Source organism: Aphelocoma coerulescens, chromosome 4A, assembly GCF_041296385.1.
Source record: "Aphelocoma coerulescens isolate FSJ_1873_10779 chromosome 4A, UR_Acoe_1.0, whole genome shotgun sequence".
NCBI classification, from domain to species: domain Eukaryota; kingdom Metazoa; phylum Chordata; class Aves; order Passeriformes; family Corvidae; genus Aphelocoma; species Aphelocoma coerulescens.
Window position 1 is genome coordinate 20,668,091 of NC_091018.1, and position 20,523 is coordinate 20,688,613.

The following is a 20,523-nucleotide window of genomic DNA, read 5'->3' on the forward strand; positions in this document are numbered from 1 at the left end:
TTGAGTTATCACAGGAGTCAGCAGGTGTTCTGTGAATGAGGAATTCGAAAGCTCAAGGCCTCAGAGCTGTAAGCATTCCTGAGTTTGAAGAATTCAGAAAGGTAAATAGGTGCAAGAAATAATAATGGGAAATTCCATGTAATGCAGGACAAAGGCAGGGGGAGGTAAATACACCCTTAATGAAGGGAATGAAGCTTGACAAGGAGCTCAAAGCAGGCAAAACCTTCAGACAATTGTCCCCAGCTGAATCCATCCATGGATTGTGCAAATCACGGCGGGGGAAAGTGAAGATCCCTAATCCAAGCCTAATCCAGCTGTGGAGAGCGAAATTTTTACAAGTTAGAAAGGAAAACAACTGAGGCTACAAGTTTTGATAGCTCTGCAGCTCAGGTGTAATTTTTGACAGCATTTTTGGTTCAGGTAACCAAAACTGAATGTTACTTTAATGACATTTCCCCCATTAGGTCATTAAGATCATGCCATTTGTTTCCCCTGTTTTTAATTATCTTCTCTGGAGTCATTCTGGTTTTATACTGGTGTAAACACATCACATCCCATGCTGTTTAATTGCCTTAAAAATTCCATTTGCCCATTTCTGGTTTTATGGGGACTTTAACTTACAGGTGTTTAAATCAGCAAGGAAACAAAAAGATCATCTTAGAAGGAAATGGAGTCAACTCGAACTATATTTTAATTTTATAACTGTTCGTTTTCTTCCACTGCCAATTCCCAGTCAACAACCTCAGGTGAGAGAACATGACATTTTTAACCATCTAAATCCCATAATTTTGAAGTAACTATGGGCTTCTGCTTGTTATTGCTTAAGATTCAACAGAGGTTGCATCATAAATGAGCCTTTGAGGAAACCAAGTCTATTATTCCTGCTAGCTGGGGCAATGGCAACCATCATGAAAGTAAAATTACTGCCATTAAATCAAGAAACTAATTAGAATCAGATCATCAAGTTCCTTTTCTGCTGGAGCCTTGGTCTCCTGGCATGGGATAGGAGGATTTCCTCCAGAGCACACGCCTGGGCTGAGCCAAGTCTGTTGGTTTAGCACTTTTCTGATACTTCCAGAAATTCAATAAACAGCTCAAGAAGGTCCAGTGGCACTTGTGGATGTGGATCTGGGCTGGCAGCTCTCAGAGAGGAAGGCTGGGAACACAGAGATCAGGAAATCCTGTGCCTATGGATGGAGTCAGGAGGAATCAGCCTCTGCTCTCCCTGCACAGCCCCAAGCGGAGCAGGAGCTCAGCTGAATGTCTCCAACCCCAAAAGCCTGGGCTTGATTTCCTTCCTTTTTCCTTCTGGAGAGCCCTCCCTCTCCCAGCTCTGCCAGCAAAGATCAATATGACATCAGATGGAAAGGATTATGAGCATGGCTGTGCCCAGGCATCTCAAACAGAGAGGAGGGATCTCTGTGGTTCCCACAAGGAGACGATAACTGGGTCTGACAGAGTTTGAGGCTCTGCACTCTGAAATCCCCTTTCATCCCCACACTCTGGGGATCTCCTGGGCATGGCAGCATTTCACCTGCCTGCCAAACTCAGTGGCAGCTTCCTCCTGTCAATCCTCTCCCTCTGTGGGTGGTTCAGCAACTCAAATGGAGCCCAATTATTTCATAAATATCCACCAGTGAGCTTAGGAACCTTGGGGGAAAAGCACAGGACTTGTGAAGTTCTCATCTTGAGGATGCCACAGAGAGGTGATTCACTCCAAAGGATAACACAAGCAGTTAGACAATTTTACATTATCAAAGGTTAATAATGAGAAAGGTAATGAATAACAAGGTGCATCTGTCACAGCAAGAAGTGCCACGATGCGAATCCAGGCTGTCACTCTGTCTGACCTTACAGGAGTCATTTGCTCGTTGTGCCTTTGATTTCCCAGCACTAATCCTTATTTTACCTGTCTTTGGAGAGTAATCAATGTTTTAAATGTTCTTCAAAATTATATGAGTCAGTACAAATTGTGTTCCCATATGTACCCTTAATTGGCTTTTAAGGACATTTTAGGCATATGCATGTTGATAAGTCTAACAGGAACTCTTAAAAGCCCGAAATTATTTGGGACCAAAATTGACACCTGAGGGCCATTCTATTAATGGGAGTTGAGAGTTAACAATTTAACAGTTATTCTGTTCATAACCAGAGGTTTACTCAGTAGCTGCAGCATTACTCTGCACAGAGACCTGAGGAATGTTCCAGAAAGCACCACGGGGTTTGTCTGGCCCACAGGTAAAATCACTGCTTAAGATTATAGGGGCTACATTTATTGAGGAGATCTGCCTTAGATTAGGACACTGGAGTCCTCAAATACCTACACACAAAACTGGTTGCCCAACTTCAAATTAATGCTTGTTTTCTGAGTTACCAAACAGTCCCAGAAAATGAAGCGAGAAGTTTTCTCCCCCAAAACTACAGTCACCTAAAACAACTCACCTCCTTCCCAGAAGGGAAATGCTCAGAGCAACATTGATGTTCCTTCCTCCAGGACCATGAGAAATGAGCTTAAGCTCAGAACAGATTATAAAGGTCCTCTGAACTACAAAATCAATCCACCTTCTGCAGTAGAAATATATTCCACTAGCAAAGGACTGGAAAGGAAAACAGAAAATGCTGGCTAATATGACCCGCAGCATGTGTGGGGCACTTCAAAACTGCAACAAATTGGCTGAGGAACAAATAAATTCCGGGTTTTTATACCATGATGGGTTAAACACAGTGGGAGTATGAAAAGCTGCAATTTCTAAGTTAAAGCATTTGCTGAGCTGTCAAAATAACTCATCAGTTCAAAGTCAATCCTGAAAGATTCCCAAAAGAGTCAACTTATTACCAAAGCAAATGGATTAATAAGTCCAGTATTGATCTGCCAAGAGCACGGGGTGCCTTTGCTGATCCCTTAGGAAGCTCTTCCCACAGCAACACACTGTGAATTCAGCAGGACGGGCCATAGGGAGATCATTAAGCAAAAATAATAAAGGGAGAGAAGAAAATGAAGGAAATCTCAAGCCTTCACTCGATGGGTTTCTGATTCTCCTCTTTCCCGTGAATTAATGTCATGTGCAGGTTGTCCATCAGTGGGAATACAATATTCCTTGGAAAAACAACAATAACTCTGCATGGGGGAAAGTTAAAAAGAACTGATGCAAACCTGCACACAAGAAACCAAACTGAGCTAGAAAGCAGCCCCTCTGTGTGTCCCCAGCAGCAGGAGGATCTGGGGATTCTCCCAGGCTGCTGCTGTAAAGCAGCACTGATTTATTCAGACACAAAAGATTAAGGCTGTTGGGGAAGATGTGATTTAGAAATTCAGTGTCTGGTGAGGATCTGGATGCTTCCATATAAATGGAGATCTATCCCTGTGAATGGATACTGGATAATGCTGCCTAATGGAACTTTATTGCATTTTCAGATGTTTTCCCATCAGGTTATTGAAATTCCTGCTACTGTAAGAGGAGAGGACTCGCAGGGAAATCTGCAGTCTGCACTGAAAGGCACCAAAGGACGAAGGTAAAAATTTGCTCTTTACCACCTCCTTAGGACAAGGTGAGGAAGGATATTTATCCAGCTGAAGGCACAAGGAAAATCAGGAAGGCAGAGCATGGCCTTGCTGACCAGAATGTTGTTTCCTACACCAAACCCAAAGGAAAATTAACAACAGCTGCCTACAAATACGGTTTTCTAATGTTTTTTTCTTGTCTGAAACTCAGTGGACACGTTCCCCATCTCATTTGAATGCAGAGCTCTGATCTGCCAGGGACACCTGCCAGTCTCCAGCAACTTTAGGCAAAGATCAATCCATTTTCTAATTAGAGATGGGAGTTAATGGCAGCTGAAATGACCATTTTAAATACAGCAGGCCCTAAACAATGACTTCCCAGGATGCTGCCTGCCCCAGAGCATTTCCTTTGTAATCTTTCCAGCCTCTCCACTCTCCTGGATGATTTATGGTGTCTGGGGGCTCCTTGGCAGTACTTTCTGTGCTGATAAAGAGGAAAACCTTGACTGTATCTTAAATTGTCAACAAATGCTTTCAAATTTCCTAAGAGTTCTTGCATTCATTCTTCATATTTGCAGAGTTAAAAAAAAATGCTCCAGCCTCAAACTGCCTTTTCCTACAGAGCAATGCCTATGAGCATCTCATTATTGAGCCCCATGAACTTTCCCCACCATCAGCTTAATTCCACTGGCCTCACCCCATAATTCCCAACTGGATACCCAACCTCGTGGTGACAGCCCAATTAATTCTGCTGGCATCATTAATGACAGGCTGATTATTGGAGAAACACACCTAGCAAGCAGGAGTTCCATGCAGCCCTCTGGCTAAAAGGGATGTTACAACTTTAATAGAAGGAGACATCAAAAAGCATTTGCCCACACCAAGGAATTCAACAATTGTGTTTAAATTTAATATAACATATGATAAAGAGTTGAGCTGGAGTAAAAGTCTGTCACTGGCTCTCACACAATATTATTTATGGCTCTATAGAGGCCTAGCTCCATGACATTAGCGGGCAGAAACCTTAATACCTTGTGACACAATCAGGTTGAGCCATCCAATATCACCCCCAAATCCTTGAAAAACAAATACTCCTTCAAATAATTATGCTGTTCCAACATATCAACTTCCCAGGCACCAGCAGGGGAGCAGGGATGAAACATCCTGTTTTAGGGAAGACCACTGAAAAGCCTTGTCTGTATCCTGGGCTTCAAATCAAAAACCTTTAATATTAGGATCACACTCTGCACTGAATAAATGTCAGAGAAATAAACTTGACGGAACAATATATTTTTCATGCTCTAAAATGAATTTTAAAAAGGACCTGGAACAGGAAACTACAAAGTCTTTAGCCTCCAGGGAAAAAAAAGATCAAATACCACCCAGGTCACTAATAATCTAATGTCAACTGTTTCCATAAAAAATGGGCAATGATAAATAATCAAAGCATTTAGTGGGAGCTGTGGGGATCTGTGTTATTCTCAGTTATTCTGTGTTATTCTCTGTGCATGATGATTAGAATTTTAAAGAAAAGGTAATGTTTCTCCCAGCCCTGTTTCCCCACGGTTTATAACCCAGAGCATGAAATCTCTGACATTATCTTCTAGATCCTTCCAGATGCTCATCTCCCTCAGCCTGGCTGCTGGAGAGATGGTTTGCCATGTTATCTTCCTGACAAGGAAAGCAGCCAATGCCAGGTGAACCTCTGGGCTGGAGAGGTTTAGGACACAAGGCAGGTTTGGCTGATCTAAACTGCACATAATTCCATAATTCCATAATTCTGGATTCCTGCCTCCATGGGGTTGGCAGCCAGGGCTCCTGGCATTCAGCTGACTCCCACCTCCTGCAGTGGGATAATTCCCCTTCCACTCACACACCTCTCTGATCACTGCTCTCGTTTGTGTGCACAGAAAAGGTAAAAGAAATGTCGATCCCATGTAAATTATTTTAATTTCTTGCAGCAAACCAGAGGAAAAGAGCCAGCCCCAAGCAGCCCATTCAGCAAACAACTGAATCCTAAAACTCGTACAGTGTGTAGGCAGAGCTGTGTATTCCACTCTGCTTTACACTCCACTGCATCAATGCATTTATTACTCTCCTGCATCCATCTCATGCTGGCCAATCCTTCTTTATATTAAATGCATAGATCAGCACAGAGTGCTCTGTTCCAGGAGACACAGGATCACTTGAGCTGCACTTCACCAAATGTGAGAGAAGACAAGATCTCTGTCCTTTGGCCAGGCAGTCCAAACTCAGCATGAGGATAAAACCCTAGTGACAGGCAACACACTCTGCATCCCAGGACTGAAGAATCAGCTTTTCTTGCTGAAAAAGGCTTCGCTGAAAGGAAAAAAGTGGTGTTGGCTAACCTGAAATAGCCATTTTAAAGCAAGACCCTAGGATACAGAAGAGCTGCTTTTATCATGGTATAACCTACGGAAATTGTACCTGAAAAGATGGGAAGATTTCATGCCCTGGAATACTTTTTGCATCTTATTTCCATGAAGTGTCGCGTCCAAGGCCATCTGTGTTCATCTTCTTGAATGTAATACACTGTCCTAAAGGTAAAAGAAGTCGTTTTTAAAAACCACCTAGTGTTTCTCTTGACTTTTCTGTCCTTACGGCAAAGCAGAGCTGTAGCTGACCTGTAGCTTGAAATGTTTTTAACAGAAGTCAGTGTAACACCCCCAGCCAGCCCTTTAACCAGTGTTTTTGCTATGTCTTTGCTCTCATCTTCCTCGGGATTAAACAAACCCAGCTCCCCCAGCCGTTCTCACACATCTTCCCCAGCCCTTTCACAAATCGCTGGACACGCTCCAGCTCCTCCGTGTCCTTTTCAAAGTGAGAGGGCTACACCTGGGAATCGATGCGGGACACAACCGGGGCTCCATGTGGGGCACGACGACAACCCCATAAACCCGGGGCTATTTCGGGGCAGGACTTTCCGCCTCAGCCGCGGCCGGCCCGGCCTCCCCGCCCCGCTCCGCCCTCAGCGCCGGGGCCGCCCCTTCCCGCCCGGGGGAGCCGGGCCGGGGTAAGGAGCGAGCTCCTGGGGCCGAGCGGAGGGAAAAATACCTCCTATGGCCTGTCCCTGAGGCTGTGAGGAGCGAGTGAAGGGCAGAGCAGCTCCCGGAGCCCGTGAGGGGCGGGTACGGCCTGGCTGCGGGGAGATACCGGGCACGGAGCTGCTGGAGCGGCGCCAGAGAGGCCCCGGAGCTGCTCCAGGGCTGGAGCCCCTCTGGAGCCGGGCTGGGAGAGCTGGGGGTGCTCACCTGGAGAAGAGAAGGCTCCAGGGAGAGCTCAGAGCCCCTGGCAGGGGCTAAAGGGGCTCCAGGAGAGCTGCAGAGGGACTGGGGACAAGGGCTGGAGGGACAGGACACAGGGAATGGCTTCCCAGTGCCAGAGGGCAGGGCTGGATGGGAGATTGGGCAGGAATTGTTCCCTGGCAGGGTGGGCAGGCCCTGGCACAGGGTGCCCAGAGCAGCTGGGGCTGCCCCTGGATCCCTGGAATCCAAGGCGAGGCTGGACATTGGGGGTTGGAGCAGCCTGGGACAGTGGGAGGTTTCTTCCCACTATCTCATGTAACCATACTCTGTTTCTAGTTCTACTCGTTCCCCCTTGTCCTGTCACTACCTGCTCTTGTAAATAGTCCTACCTCATCTTTCCTGTAAGTTCTTTCTAGATAATAGAATGGGAAGATTTGCATTTAATTTTTTTTAAATGAATCATTTTATCCAAGCATTACTGTAATCCACTACAGATTTGAAAGGAATGCTGCTCAGAATTCAGGGCTAATGCTCAGTGCTAATTGTTACTGTGCCTTTACCCTGGATCTGAACGTGTGCTGCTCCAATCAGTGCTTTGGCTTGATCACAATTGAATTGAGATTTTACCCACCTGTTGTGGGTGTTAAATCAGGTGTGATCTGACTGTAACAGCCCTCTGTATATCCCATGTTGCTACAGTTAACCCAGTCGTCCTCCCTGTGAAGCTGACCTTATTTTTGTTTTCATTTGCAGTGCTGCCCCATGGCGACTGCCCTGGCAGAGAGCTCTGGGAGCCATGGAAAGGGGCTGGAGTTGAGCCAGAGTCACAGCAGCTCTGCTTTGGCCTATTCAGGAGACACCTTTGAGTCCTTCAGCGAGGAAGAGGAGAGTGAAGCACCTGGATCGTGGTGTTCCACAGAGGATTTGGAGGGGTCAGCTGTGTCAGAGGCATTGGAAAGCACATCATCACGTGGCCAAAGCCATGCTGGTATGCAGAGCTCTCTCTGTTTGAGGCCTGTGTTTCACAGCTTCAATCGCTGCAGTGGGGCCTTCAAACAGCAAAAATAAAGGTGAAAATTGCATAGAGTGTCCTTGCTGTGCAAAGTGCTGACCAGATCCATGCTTTAGACACCTCCACGGGAAGGACTTGGCCATGGAAATGCTTCCTTAGTAATCTTGTGATGCTGAAATTCTGTTGGCACCTTAAAAACCTTATAGTCCCCTAAAACAGAGTATAGAAGTCAGGTGCTCCTTCGAACTGGGACCATTCATTTTCATCTTGCTTTCAGTGGCTTCTCAGGCCTCTGAAGTTTTTTGTCTTTCCACATCTTTGTGGTTTCCTCAGTGTCTGCAGAACTGGAGTTCAGAATATTCAGAAGTGGAAGGGACCCACAAGGACCATCAAACTGGAGAGCAGGGAGCTAATACAGAATTTTTATTCTCTCTGTGCCACGTTATTTTCCCCTTGGAGCAATATCCTGAGAGAGCTCCTGAAAGCACTTGAGCAGCCACAAATGAAGGGCTGGAAATCAGTGATGGGGCTGCAGCAGGGAGGAGGCACAGGGGGTTAAGTTGGCATTTCAGATCCAATTGAATGTGCCAGCAGCTCTCATTTTCTCAGGGAATCCCATACTGTGGTTCAGGGGTGATTAGAAATGAGCAATGTGAGGTATTCTGTGGGACAGAAGCTGAAATCTGTGGCCTCATCCGTGTATTCCTGTGGCTCAGGGTTTCTTCTCCCTCAGCAGAGAGAACTGGCACATTCAAGTGGAGGATTATTTGCCTCCCACTTTGCTTTCCTCACAATGTATGTTCCAAGTTACCTTTTTTCCTTGCAGAGGAGGAGTCTGAAGCAGTGGATTCTGCAGCTGTGGAAAGAGTTGCCATAGGGAAATGGATTGATGCCATGGGAAAATGGGTTGATCTGAAAAATAAAGACACTGGGATTCAGCCAGACAAATCTGTCGTCAGAACTCCTGCTGGTGAGTGTGGTAACTTCAGCACAGGTTATATGTTTCTTTTGGAAGGGGATGTAAACTTGACTTAAATTTTATACACAGGCTGTTAAACCAGCTGATTAGCCTGGCTTAATTAGCCAGGTAATTAAGTACAAAGTTTCTCTTCTATGCTTTCTTGGGGAGCAGTTTGTCTCCCATATCCCATATCCCATATCTGCCCGTGTAGTGACATTATCCTGGTGATGCACTACCACAAAACCTGGGAAAGTACATTGAAAAATGTCCCCACATTTTAAATTTAACTGTAATCCTCACATTTTTACTGGACTGTTCAGGTTTTTTCACTCCAGCTGTACAGGTATTAAGAAATTTGGGGATTTTCCCCTCCAAAATAAACATGACTTCAGAATGTATTGTGTGAAATGGTTTTCCCCCCCTTGTTAATCAACTGTGTTGATTATTGACTTACTTGTTTGCCCTGTTTTAGTCCCTTTTCCAAGCTGAGGGAGGCAGCAGGGCACCAATTTTGGCAGGAACAATGGAGCATCTTTAACCAAATAATGATGGAGTGTAGGGAGGAGGAGGAGAAGGGAAAGGAGGAAGGAAAGGATCCATTTCCATGTACTGGTTATGCAAGGAACTGTGAGAGCAGATGGTGGGATGCAAGCCCTGCTAAAGTCTGTCAAAAAGTGGGTCAGAGATGCTATTTTTAATTAAGAAAAAAGAGCAAGAAAGCTGTAATTGAGCAAAAAATAATAGGAGCAGACGGGGAATCTTCCCCAATCTGCATGTTCATGGGAAGAGAGCAAACTTGGAGTTCTGTGGGTCACTGCAAGACTGATTAACCAGGAGATCCTCCTGCCTGGGCACTTAATGGCATGGGATTTGTGTACAGGCATCCTCAAAGCACCCATCTGTCCTAGAAAAGCAGGAGCTGAGGTCACTTCTAGGCTGCTCTGAATTGCAGAGCTCCTTCCCCACAGTGGTGAGTCAATGTTGTGGGTTCCTGACTCATCTCCTGCATTTCTCTGTTCCTGCAGTTCAGTGGAAGGCAGCTTGTGTGGAGCAGCTCATCTATAGTAGGGAGGCTTCTCCTGGCCTGCTCCTCCAAGATAATCTTCCTAAAATACATCAGAATCCTGTGACTGATTCCTGGAGAAATTGAAAGGGACCTGATGAGTTCAGAGGCACTGAATCAATGATGAACCACAGCTGAAGGGTGAGGATGTTTTCCATCTCCACAGGGTTCTCCCTTGAAAGTTGCACTGGGAGGATTTTATTCATAGAATCACTGTCAGATTCTCGTAGTGGTGCACCAGGGAATGCTCTGCCTTTGGGTGATGGATGCTGGTGGCAGGGAGAGTCAGTGGTCCCTGAGGCTTGAGCAGCAAGTTCTGTTCCAGTATCTTGAGCTGATGTAGCAGACCTGGCTTGTCTCCTGCTTGTCCTGTCACTGTCACAGCCCAGCCCTTCTCAGGTACATTGGTGCTTCCAGTGATCAATATGAAGAGCACAAAATACGGTTCATGCTTATCTTTCTTTGATGCAAACCCAGCCATGTTACCCCCAAATCAATCATAATTAGCCATGCACTGCATTTTTTATTGCTGAATGTTATCATAAAATAAGCACAGCAACTTTTGTCTTCTGATACATAAAAATGCTTCTCTTGGGTTTGATCACTCAGCACTTGGTAGCCCCCAAATCTTGTATTGTTTTAGCAAGTTGGAGATACATTTTTTTCTTTAAAAATGCAGTAGATGAGCTCACCTAGAACTGGATTGCTGCACAGTGGGTCCCCTCAGAACATTCAGCTCAGTGAATCATGTGCACTGAGCACACAGGCTATTCTGAATCAGGGTTTGTTTTATTGCCTCAAGACTTTCTCTCTCATCTGACTACTAATAGGGTTAAATGTGATGGGGGAGCAAAAGGTTCTGGTTTGCCTATGGGAACACTCTGGAGTGTCATTTTTATTTTTCATGGTTTTCTTTGTGGGCTGAAAGAAGGAAAAGATGCTGGCCTCAGGAGAAGGGAGAAATTGTCATCATAGTTGTCTTTGTCCCTCCACCCCAGTGTGGTAGCACGAGCTGTTATTAGGCAAATACATCACAGCCGTGACTATAAATTCTCAGTTCCACAGAGATTATTCCATGTTAGTCATCTTTCAAATGTACTCAGGAAATGGCAGTTCTTCAGCTTGGATGTATCTGAAAATTCAGGTGGGGCTCTTTAACCCCCTGGCTGGTGCTGTGTTCACAAGTTGCCTCTCACCTTTGTAATGTGTCTCCATTAAATGCTTTGCCTGTTCATCTTCCTGCACTGTTAGCACTGCACTGCTGCTGTAATTGTTCCCAGTTGTAATTGGTAGGGTGGGCAGGCCCTGGCACAGGATGCCCAGAGCAGCTGGGGCTGCCCCTGGATCCCTGGAATCCAAGGCCAGGCTGGACATTGGGGCTGGGAGCAGCCTGGGACAGTGGGAGGTGTCCCTGCCCAGGGCAGGGGTGGCACTGGCTGGGCTTTAAGGTCCTTCCAACCCAGGTCACTGTGTGACTCTGTGATGATTCACTGTGCTGGAGGAGTTTTACTCACTTTAAATTCCTGTTTGTGATAAACAGCCTGACATTTCAGCCTGTTTCTCTCACTCCTGTGTTATGTGCAGGGATCTTTCTCATGCTCTTTGCTGGTCAGGCTGTCAGCGTGTTCATCTGAACTGTAAAATCAATTTATTATCATCAATTAATTATGAAGATGTTATCTGGAGCTGCAGAGGTAAAACCTTACTGAAGAGCAGTTATTGATTATTGCCTTTCACAGTTACCTCTTTTTACTTTTTATCTTCTTAAAATAGCGTATTAATAGAGAATAATAACAACAAAATGCCTGCCAATTTTCATATTAAATCAAAGACATCAAAGGAAAAGGAAACTCATAAAGACTTTCCTGTTTTACTCCCTCATGGATTTCAAATGTCACACTTAAGGCTGGAGTTGTACACAGACAGCAAAACCTCTGTAGGTCATTGAGTTACAACCCCTCAGCAGGGTTTGGGATGTAGACATGGGGATTAGCTTCTCTCTCCTGGGCTTCTGGAATCACAGCAGCTTCTTGGTGCACTTTGTGGGGCTTTACTTCCTAAATATTCCATGTTTTGGGACCTTCCTGCTGGGCGAGACGTGGCTCTGATCGATGCCTGTGCTGCTGTCACTTGGGCTGCTCTTGTCACCTGTTCTGCCTCACTCCTCTCCAACGAAGAGAGGGAACGCTGGGTTTGGAGCAACCAAACGGCAGAAAATGTCCTTCTGGAGCAGTCATTGGCACTGGCAGGGATGCCCTGCACTGACCTTCAGATCTGCCACCACAGATGGAGAAGGAGCCTTCCAGCATGTCTGGATCACACATGGAAAAGAGGGAATTTGAGAGACACGGAATAAATCCAACCAAAGCAAGAGCTGAGACCCCCTAGACAGGTGAACCTCCCACACCTGGGGGAAATCTGAATGTGTAAATAATTCAGTTAAAAGACAAACTTTTCTCACAATTTTTTGAGCTTGTTTCCGTGAAATTCTAGTCCTTGATCCCTAATTTATATTCTTTCTGAGCTTCCTGTTAAGCATGAGTTAACATGAAAAAGTAACTCCAGCACTGAGTCGTGCAGTGAGGTTTAAAAATTGCTGTTCCCTTTGCCAGTGTTTCTTCTGAAGTCTGGAGGTGCAGATGGGTGGGTGTGTGGCAGCACAGGATTTATGCATTATTAGAAACCAATTCTTAATAAAATTGCACTTGTGGATGTCAGAAGAGCGTTAAGTGAATTAATCAGGCTGGTATTAAACTGTCACTAAACGCTCAGTGGACCTGATGTGTTTTACTTCTGCCTTTGTGTACTCAAATGCTTTTGTTCTGGGTTTTTTCCCCCCTCACAATGGCAACTTTTTAATCTTTTTATTCATTCTATGTTCAGCATAAATGAACCTGCCAGGAATATTTTATTAGTGTGATTAAACCCAGTAGTGGCACATGATTTCCACTTTTTTTACAGGATTCTACATTGAAATTGTAAGGAAAATCACCTGATGACTGAAATGGTGGTTTCCACTCAGATATTTATGATGCTCCCCCAGATTTTTTTTTTCATTAAATTGCATTTTAAGGTAATGCTAATTCTTTTTTTAGAATTTTCAGTATTTATCTGTCTATAAATTGTCACCACGTCTTTGCTTCTAATCATTTTGATACATCATCTCCTTAGGAGGAGTAAATTGCTCTGGGATGCTCAATTCTGAGCTGTAGTAGTTGCACTTAAACACATTTTCCATGTTGTTCATGAAGCCACAAAATTCCTGCTTTGCTTAGTTTTAATTATGGATCCCCTTATCCTTCATCAGCAGTGGATTTCTGAAGAGGTGCTCAGTTTCTTTGCAGATTTCCACAACTGTATCTTGTGTCTTTGGGACTAAACTAATCACAGGGAATTTAGAGGACGTTTTATATTCACGTTGTTCAATGTTTTAAGGATTGGTGTTGTGATCATGCCAAGATATCCCACGGGACTGGAGTGCCAGGGCACTGGCAGTGCCTGTCTGGAAACTGAATTTAAACCTGAAAAAACAACCAATGTGGAGGGCTTGTTTAAATGATACAATCCAACCTCCCAGCAGGAATTCGTGTGTGAATCCTTGGAGTTAAACTGGCCACGCCTCTGGAGTCATGCCCTGCCTGACTTTGGGCTGGCAGGGGGAAATCTGGGCGTTGAAACCTTGAGAGCTGTGGTGGCTGCCGCCTCACCCAGCCCCATCCTGTGCTCATGCCCATGAAATACTGCATTGATTGTGCTCTAAGCCTCTGGAAAATCTCCCCAGAAGCCCTGAATGAAGTTGTAAATCCATCCTAACCTGCCCATCTGAAGTCTAATCTCTATTTTATTTATTTTTACGTGCCACTGGGAAGGATAAGAGAAGATGAAAGCGGGAACGATACTTTTTAAACAAGATCTTATAAAGAATTTAGGCAATGATTGTTGAAGCTTTAGAGGAAAAGTGTTTTCTAATGTAATTGCATTTCCTCCCAAAAAAATTGCCTACTGTAGGTTGTGGAATATATTGGAGGTGTTTCCAGAGTGACTTCAGTGGACACTGCCTCTAATTTTTTTTACAAATTGCTCCTTAGAGTATTGATGAAGAGCTCTCTTGAAATATTAATTAATTTTGGCTTAGCAAGGTGCAGTTTCAGGTAAGGAGATGCTGAATCTATATTATTGGCAGTCAGTTTATTTAATGTCATAGTATTTAACTGCTGCCTTTGCTAATCTATTTATCCTGTACCATTAACCTTTTGTCTTTTTATTTCCTCCCAACTTTGGAGCCTATTTTAGAGCCATTTATTGTGCCAGTTGCTACAGTTGCCATCCACATTTGTATTTAAATTCTGCTCTGCTGTTGCTGCAGGCAGGGCCTGACCCTGGGTTTGGGTTTTCCTTGGATAACACGAGGTCACACAGATAAAGAGCAGCAGCTCTTCTTTCCCTGGCACAGCAATTGATGCTCTTGTCCTGTTGATTTCTGCCTGGCAGGAATTCCCGAATTATCCCATGGAGAACTGGATGCTCTCAGGTCTTTTTGCACCAGGAAGATCAGTGGGATGCACCAGGAGCAGGCAGGGAGTGGGAAGTGCAGGAAGCTGCAGTGTGGAGTCCCAGCAAGGAGAGCTGAGACAGGAGATTCCTGTGCTGTGCCTGCCCGGCTGATGAACAGGATCCTGCTGGAAAACACCAGGGAGGCTGTGAAACAGGTACTGAGGGACAGAAGGGGAGATTTTCCCCTAAATTCTGGGAGAACCACTGGAGAAAAAAAGCCATAATATCAGGATCAAGTCAGGCAGACCTTACTGATGCCAGGCTCAGGCCTCTGAGAGATGTTTTGGGTTGATGTCCCAAGATTTATCTTTCTCATTTCTTAGACACCACTGTAAACTGTTGCTAGCAAATAATCATCATAAAATATTGCCTGGTGATAAAATCCTGATCTGTGTGCTTGAGCAAGGCTGGGGTCATCAGTTACTGCAGTCCACGAGAAGCCCTGGATCAGCTGAAGGAAAAAGCCCTTTTCTCTGGTTATGTTTGCATCAGCTATTTATCAAATTATTCTGCATATTATTTTTTGTGAAGTCTTTGTGACTCTGGGATTAGAAGAATTCCAAAGGCAAAACCTCCCCGTGCTCCCAGCTTTCTCAGGCATTAGATAATATTAATAAAATCTTGCTGACCTCAGTCCCTGATTAAGAAGCATCTGGCTCATCTTTACCCAATTCAAAGCTCTTTTTTTGTCACCAGCCTGCTGTTTTTTTCCCACCACAGGATGGGTTTTATGCCCCAGCTCCTCCCCTCAGCCCTGCCACTAAAAATAATACTTTAAAGTCAGTTCTGGTGTGATAATTATTTCAGGCTTCCTGTCTTTTAAAATCATTTTGACATTTCAGCCATCTGCACTTTTAATTTCTATTGATGTTAACCCAGCTTCCAAATTTTGTGGAATTTTTATTTCCTCTTTATTTGTCTGAGATTGTGGGAATACATTCCCTAAGAAAAGGAACCTGAAACTCTCTGCTTGGTTCTGTGTGTAGCTCCACATAACAACATTTTTATACAGACAAGTCAGGGAAGAGGGGACAGAGAGGCCTGGGATGGGACTTTCTAGGGTTGATTCCCCTGCTTTTATAGCAGTTCACTGTGTTTATGGAGCCAGCTGGAATCTGTGTCAATAAAATCAGATAAAACCATTGATATTTCATAAAAGCACAAACCCTGGGATTTGTGTAATGCTGTTAAATAAGCTTAAGATTTCATGGTGGATAAACTACCCTAGGAATCACTGAGTAGCACTGTTCATCTCACAAGCAGAGCTGCAGAATCTGGGTTGGATTCTGGCTCAGAGCTGCATGTCTGAACTAATTGCTCCAGAGTTTATTTGCCTCTTAATTTATTTATAAAATGTATAAATAGAATTTAAAATCATAACCCCTCTGGTTGGTGTCTAAGGCCTTGCACACACTGCCAGCATAGGAACAGTTATAGATGATGGAATTATGACTATGAATTATTTTACTACTGGCCTAAAAAGCCAATTTTTGGCTTTAGACAGTGCCTCTGTGTATATTTTTATTGATTGTTCTCAAAGTTGCCACCTTACTAGGCCAGACATTGCTCATGGCATCAAAGTCTCCTCTTCCAGGTGGCAGAAGCTCAAATCCACGAGGCTTCAGCATGTCCTGACTGCCAGCAGAAGGAAGCAGAGCTGGCCAAGGTTGCCTTTCTCAGGCGAAAAAAGACTCTGCTGGAAGGTGCTTTGATCCAAGAGAAACTGGAAGAACACTTTTACTGCAGAGTAAGCAAATGTTGTTTAAAAAAATTCATGCTCCATTTTATAGGTGCTGTAACTAAAGGTTCTCTAAGGCAGATTCCCCCTGATTTATGGCAGTGAGATCAGTGCAAACCAAAATAGAATTTGGGTCCTATGCCATTAATAAAAAGCTCAGTACCAACATTCTCCTCAAGTCATTTGAGCTGCCTGATTTATGGAAGCTGAAGGTCATTCCCAGAATCTCCTGGAATTGGTTTTGGGTCCCTTTTGATTATTTCTCCCCACTTTGTTTTCTGCTGGGCTGTCCAAGATGAAATGGCAAATGAAATGATGTGGCAGGAGGTAACTGTGCCCACACTGGGCTTCCTTGCTCATCCTTTGCCATAGGAATCTTGGAATGTGTGATGGAGGCTGAGGCCTTTGGGATACACTGAGATTTCTTCTTGGAATTCCTGTCTGTCTGTGCCAGTGTCCCAAAGATTGAAGCTTTGTTGTTAGGAAGTGCCTCTGGAGCAGCTGGGTGGGCAGTGAAATGTGCAGAATTCCTTGGGTCAGCTGTGGCTGTTCCTCAGGATGGTCTTCCTGAAGGAAGAGCTCTTCTCTCCTTCTTGGAAGGGGGTCACACTGAAGGCAGGTGCCTTCCTGAAGCCCCCAGATCTCTTTCCATGTTGATGAGCAGGGTGGGAGTTTGTGCTGTACCACACCTTCCTTTTTTTCCCTAATAATTCCAGTCTCCAAAGTTTTGACTTCTTCACCTCCATACCTAAAATTTGAGAATTTTAGTCTCAAGTCAGGCTTCACTTTTTCCCACTTCTCCCCCCTGCTTCCCTGAAAGGCCAGCTGTTTTTCCCTGTGCCTCCTTAGGGAGGAATCCTGCTTTATGGGCCATGCTGTTTGACAGAGTTCCTAAACAGAATCCTTTCAAATCCACCAAACTGTGTGGGTGAGTGCTGCCCACCTGGCTGGGTTTGAGGGACTGGGTGTGTGATACAGGCCATGAGAAATGGCAGGAATGCAAACCTGAGTAATTCCATGTTTCCTTTCTGCTTCAGGACATGCTCACACTTCTAGGAGAAGCACTCAGAAGCTTTCCCAAACCTTCAGAGGATCCCTGGGACTTGTGGCAAAGGCTGAAGGGTCAGGAAATGGAAAGCCTGAAAGTAACCATTACTCCAGTGGGTAAAGAACTGGGAGAGCCTCCTATGGGCAGCCACTTCTAGAATTCCAGTGATTATGGATCTGAGCTGCTCTGGCAGTGATGGATTGGGTGCTGGTTTAATATTCCTGCAGGTGGAACCAGACCTGCCTGTGTGGGGTGTGAGTCAACCCTTTCTCCTTCCTCAATGCAAATGCTGCAATATATTGTAATCCATCTCCATAGGTTTTTCAAATTCCAGAAGCCAACAGTTTCCATTATTAATCTGGCAAGCCATAAGTATTGTTTTTTTGTGGGATTGTTGTGGGATTGCAGAGCAGCTCCCAGCTGCTTCCATCCATAAGGAAAATAAATCACTCAGTTTTCCAGGGCAGGGAGGTGTAATTACTGCATTTCAGCTCAGTCTTTGCCCAGTGTCTCGTGGTAAATTGAAAGTGAGAGCCCCAGGTGGAGGACAAAAAGCAAAGTTAACTATAGAAAGCAGTAAAATGAAATGCAGTATTTATAGAAGAGAAACAATGAGGCTGTAAGAGAAATTAATCAGCAGGACTGGGGATGCCAAGAGGATGAGAAATGCTAATAAATTAATCATGGAATCTATATAGGATAGGTGCCTAGGAGAAAAAACCAACAGAGATTAAAGCTGGAATAAGAATTGTAAGAAAATACTTTAGAATTTGTTGTAATTTTCTGTAGTTTTTCAAGATGACAAAGCCACTGTTGTTCAAAGACTGGATCTGGTGTTCAGTACACATCCAGCTAAAATGGAATTATGCTGGAAATCTCTGAAATTATCTTCAGTGTGGCCTCCAAAGGCTGGTGCTGCTCTGTGGGCACCTCTGCAGCCCTCTGTGATCAGAGCTGGCAGCGAGGGCTCAGCCCTGTGCTCTGGCCGTGGCCTTGTGGCCTTGGCTCAGTCCTGAAGGGACTGACTCTCCTCAGCCTCCCATCTCCTCATTTCTGGGCATTCAGATCCCTGTGGAAATCTTGGAGGAATATCCCTATCTATGAACCCACTCTGTATTTTTGTGACAAAGCAGAGAGGATTAAATCTCCCCGTTGCATTTTCTTCCCCCATTCTGGGACAACACTCACTGCTGAGGTGGGGTTTGTGTTTCCTACCTGTGGGCCTGTTCCCTCCTCGTGCACTCTATTGTTTATAAGAGTCCTCAGGGGCTATTTGGCCTCTTGTCCTCCCTTCCCACGAACCAATGGAAAACCTGGAGGGAAATGCTGGGATATAAACAGAAGTGTTAGCAAAGCTCTGCCTTCTGCTGCTTAAAAATCTGCTGGGAGTGATTTCCCTGGGAGCTGATCCTGAGTAGGTCTAGCCCCCGGTGGAAACCCAGCCCAGCCCTGAGTTATTCAATGCTGGTTCTGGTTTCTTGCAAACAGCTCTGATACTCCATCAAAAATATTCCCCTAAAAACATTCCCTTTTGAACTGTCCCTGCAGAGCACCTGGATAAAGAATAAACTCTGCTTGTTCCTTCCTGTTGCTCTGGAATCCTTAGAAATGTTTAAATCCTTTAAATCTCCCGCCTTCCAATCTCTTTATGGGTGCTCCACCTCTGTTCCTTATTTGTTTTGGTCTTCACTCCCTGGTTCTCTGAGCCTTGGGAAGTCTCTGCAATCTGCAAACACTGGGAAAGGCACTCACAATTGCACGTGGAGCCTTGTGAAGGCTGTCAGGTGTACAAGAGGTGATCAGGAACTGAACCCTTTGAAAATGTCATTTTGTAGCACGGATTTCAGCCCTTACAGACCCACAAGAAGCGACTTCCGGGACTCCTTAAAAAATAATCTGTACACGTTGATGCTTTTGCTTTCAGAACATAGAAGCTTTGTAGAGCTACTGCAACGTTTCTTTGCAGCTGCTGTCAAGCCTTCCTGTAAATCCTGAACTGGGAGTTACTTGCGTTGTGTTTGTCTGTGGAGCAGCATCCTGCTCACACACAGTGCCTGCACAGCTCTTGTTTGTTTGCATAAATGTTACAAAGAGAACTCGGGTAACTCCTCAGGAAAATCAAAGCAGATTTTGCTGATGGCTGTTGGATACGTTTTCCTGCTGCTCGCTACAGTTGTTTCGTTCTTTTATCACCGCTGACTCGGAGATCTGAGTGTTTTTCTTTAGCAGCTCTTAGAGATCCGCAATGGAATGAATGATCCGAGTCCCTAAATAATTTATTTCCTAATCCTGCAGTTTTTGAGGCTGGAGATCCAAAACTCTTGACAGGGAGGATGTGGGAGAGCGGGTGGGTGATGTCTCTTCCTTTTTCCCCTTCCAGGAGCTCCTCTTCCCAGCAGGAGATTTTTCTTTTGATCCAAAGAACCCCCAAAACTCTGATCAAGGAGTATTGACTCATCTGCTGCCTGGTTTATGCTTGCTGGGGCATAAAAGGAACAGGGTGGCTCAAGAGGGATTCCTATGGAAAAGCAGCTGTGGCTGTGAAACAAATCACTCTGCCTCTTCAAAGTGCTCTGCAGCTTTGGCTTTGTGGCTTTCATGCCACCCAGGGCTGCATGATTTAATCTTCTGAATGATTGCTGCTGTTGTGGAGATCATTGCTCTGAACTCTGTGCTAGCAGAGAGGGTTTCTCCCATCTCAGTTGGTTTATGCTCTGTGTATGCTGATAGCCACTTTTGGGATGTTGGATTTTATAACTGACCCCCTTTGGATAAACTGAGATTCCTCAAATTATCATTAAAATCAGTTTCCCATGGACTGCAGCACTGTAATGTTCATTTGCTCTAGCTTTCTCTATAAAAAATACCCTGCATTCCAAGCTCCCTCATCCCTAATCTCCTTTCCATCCATCTCTTAGGCTGTGGGAATTTGTATCTCTGGGATGAGCTTCCCTGTCAATCCCAACAGGCTGCTAGCACAGCTCTGAGTGGGAATGAAGTTTTAGTGTCATGAGCTTCCTGGATATGAGCTGGGAACAAAGATAAGCATTCAAAAATGAACTGTTCTGGTGGGAGGTGCCCCTGCCCGTGCCAAGGGGGTGGCACTGGATGAGCTTCAAGGTCCCTTCCAGCCCAAACCATTCCACGATTCTGGGATATTTGAGTTAGGATTTCCAGCTCCTGAGGAAATCTGTTGTGGTCCCACTGGTCCAGTGTAGGATCATAGAAGAGTTTGAGTGTGAAGAGACCTTCCAAAGGTCTTTCTTCCTTCCACCTAACCCACCCCTGCCATGGCAGGGACACCTTCCACTGTCCCAGGTTGCTCCAAGCCCTGTCCAACCTGGCCTTGGACACTGCCAGGGATCCAGGGGTGGCCACA

At 44.9% G+C, this 20,523-nt stretch overlaps 1 protein-coding gene and 1 long non-coding RNA gene across 4 annotated transcripts; one reads left to right on the forward strand and one right to left on the reverse strand.

The window, feature by feature from the left end:
* Positions 1 to 4,390: 4,390 nt before the first annotated feature.
* LOC138110613 (uncharacterized) lies at positions 4,391 to 6,435 on the reverse strand. Of its 2 annotated transcripts, none has more exons than XR_011151008.1 (3): positions 6,359 to 6,435; positions 5,951 to 6,060; positions 4,391 to 5,842 (listed from the first exon to the last, which is right to left on the reverse strand). It is a non-coding gene; the product is annotated as an uncharacterized lncRNA (long non-coding RNA). The 2 variants fall into 2 exon arrangements; XR_011151007.1 differs by lacking the exon at positions 6,359 to 6,435 and adding an exon at positions 6,148 to 6,235.
* Positions 6,336 to 19,967, forward strand: C4AH8orf48 (chromosome 4A C8orf48 homolog). Of its 2 annotated transcripts, none has more exons than XM_069015729.1 (6): positions 6,336 to 6,536; positions 7,522 to 7,756; positions 8,607 to 8,750; positions 14,296 to 14,513; positions 15,953 to 16,105; positions 17,134 to 19,967. In XM_069015729.1, the coding sequence occupies exons 1-6, from the start codon at positions 6,369 to 6,371 to the stop codon at positions 17,299 to 17,301; spliced, it is 1,086 nt and encodes a 361-aa protein (XP_068871830.1). In that variant the 5' UTR covers positions 6,336 to 6,368; the 3' UTR covers positions 17,302 to 19,967. The 2 variants fall into 2 exon arrangements, with proteins under 2 accessions (XP_068871830.1, XP_068871831.1); XM_069015730.1 differs by lacking the exon at positions 6,336 to 6,536 and adding an exon at positions 6,543 to 6,651.
* The last annotated feature ends 556 nt before the right edge of the window (positions 19,968 to 20,523 follow it).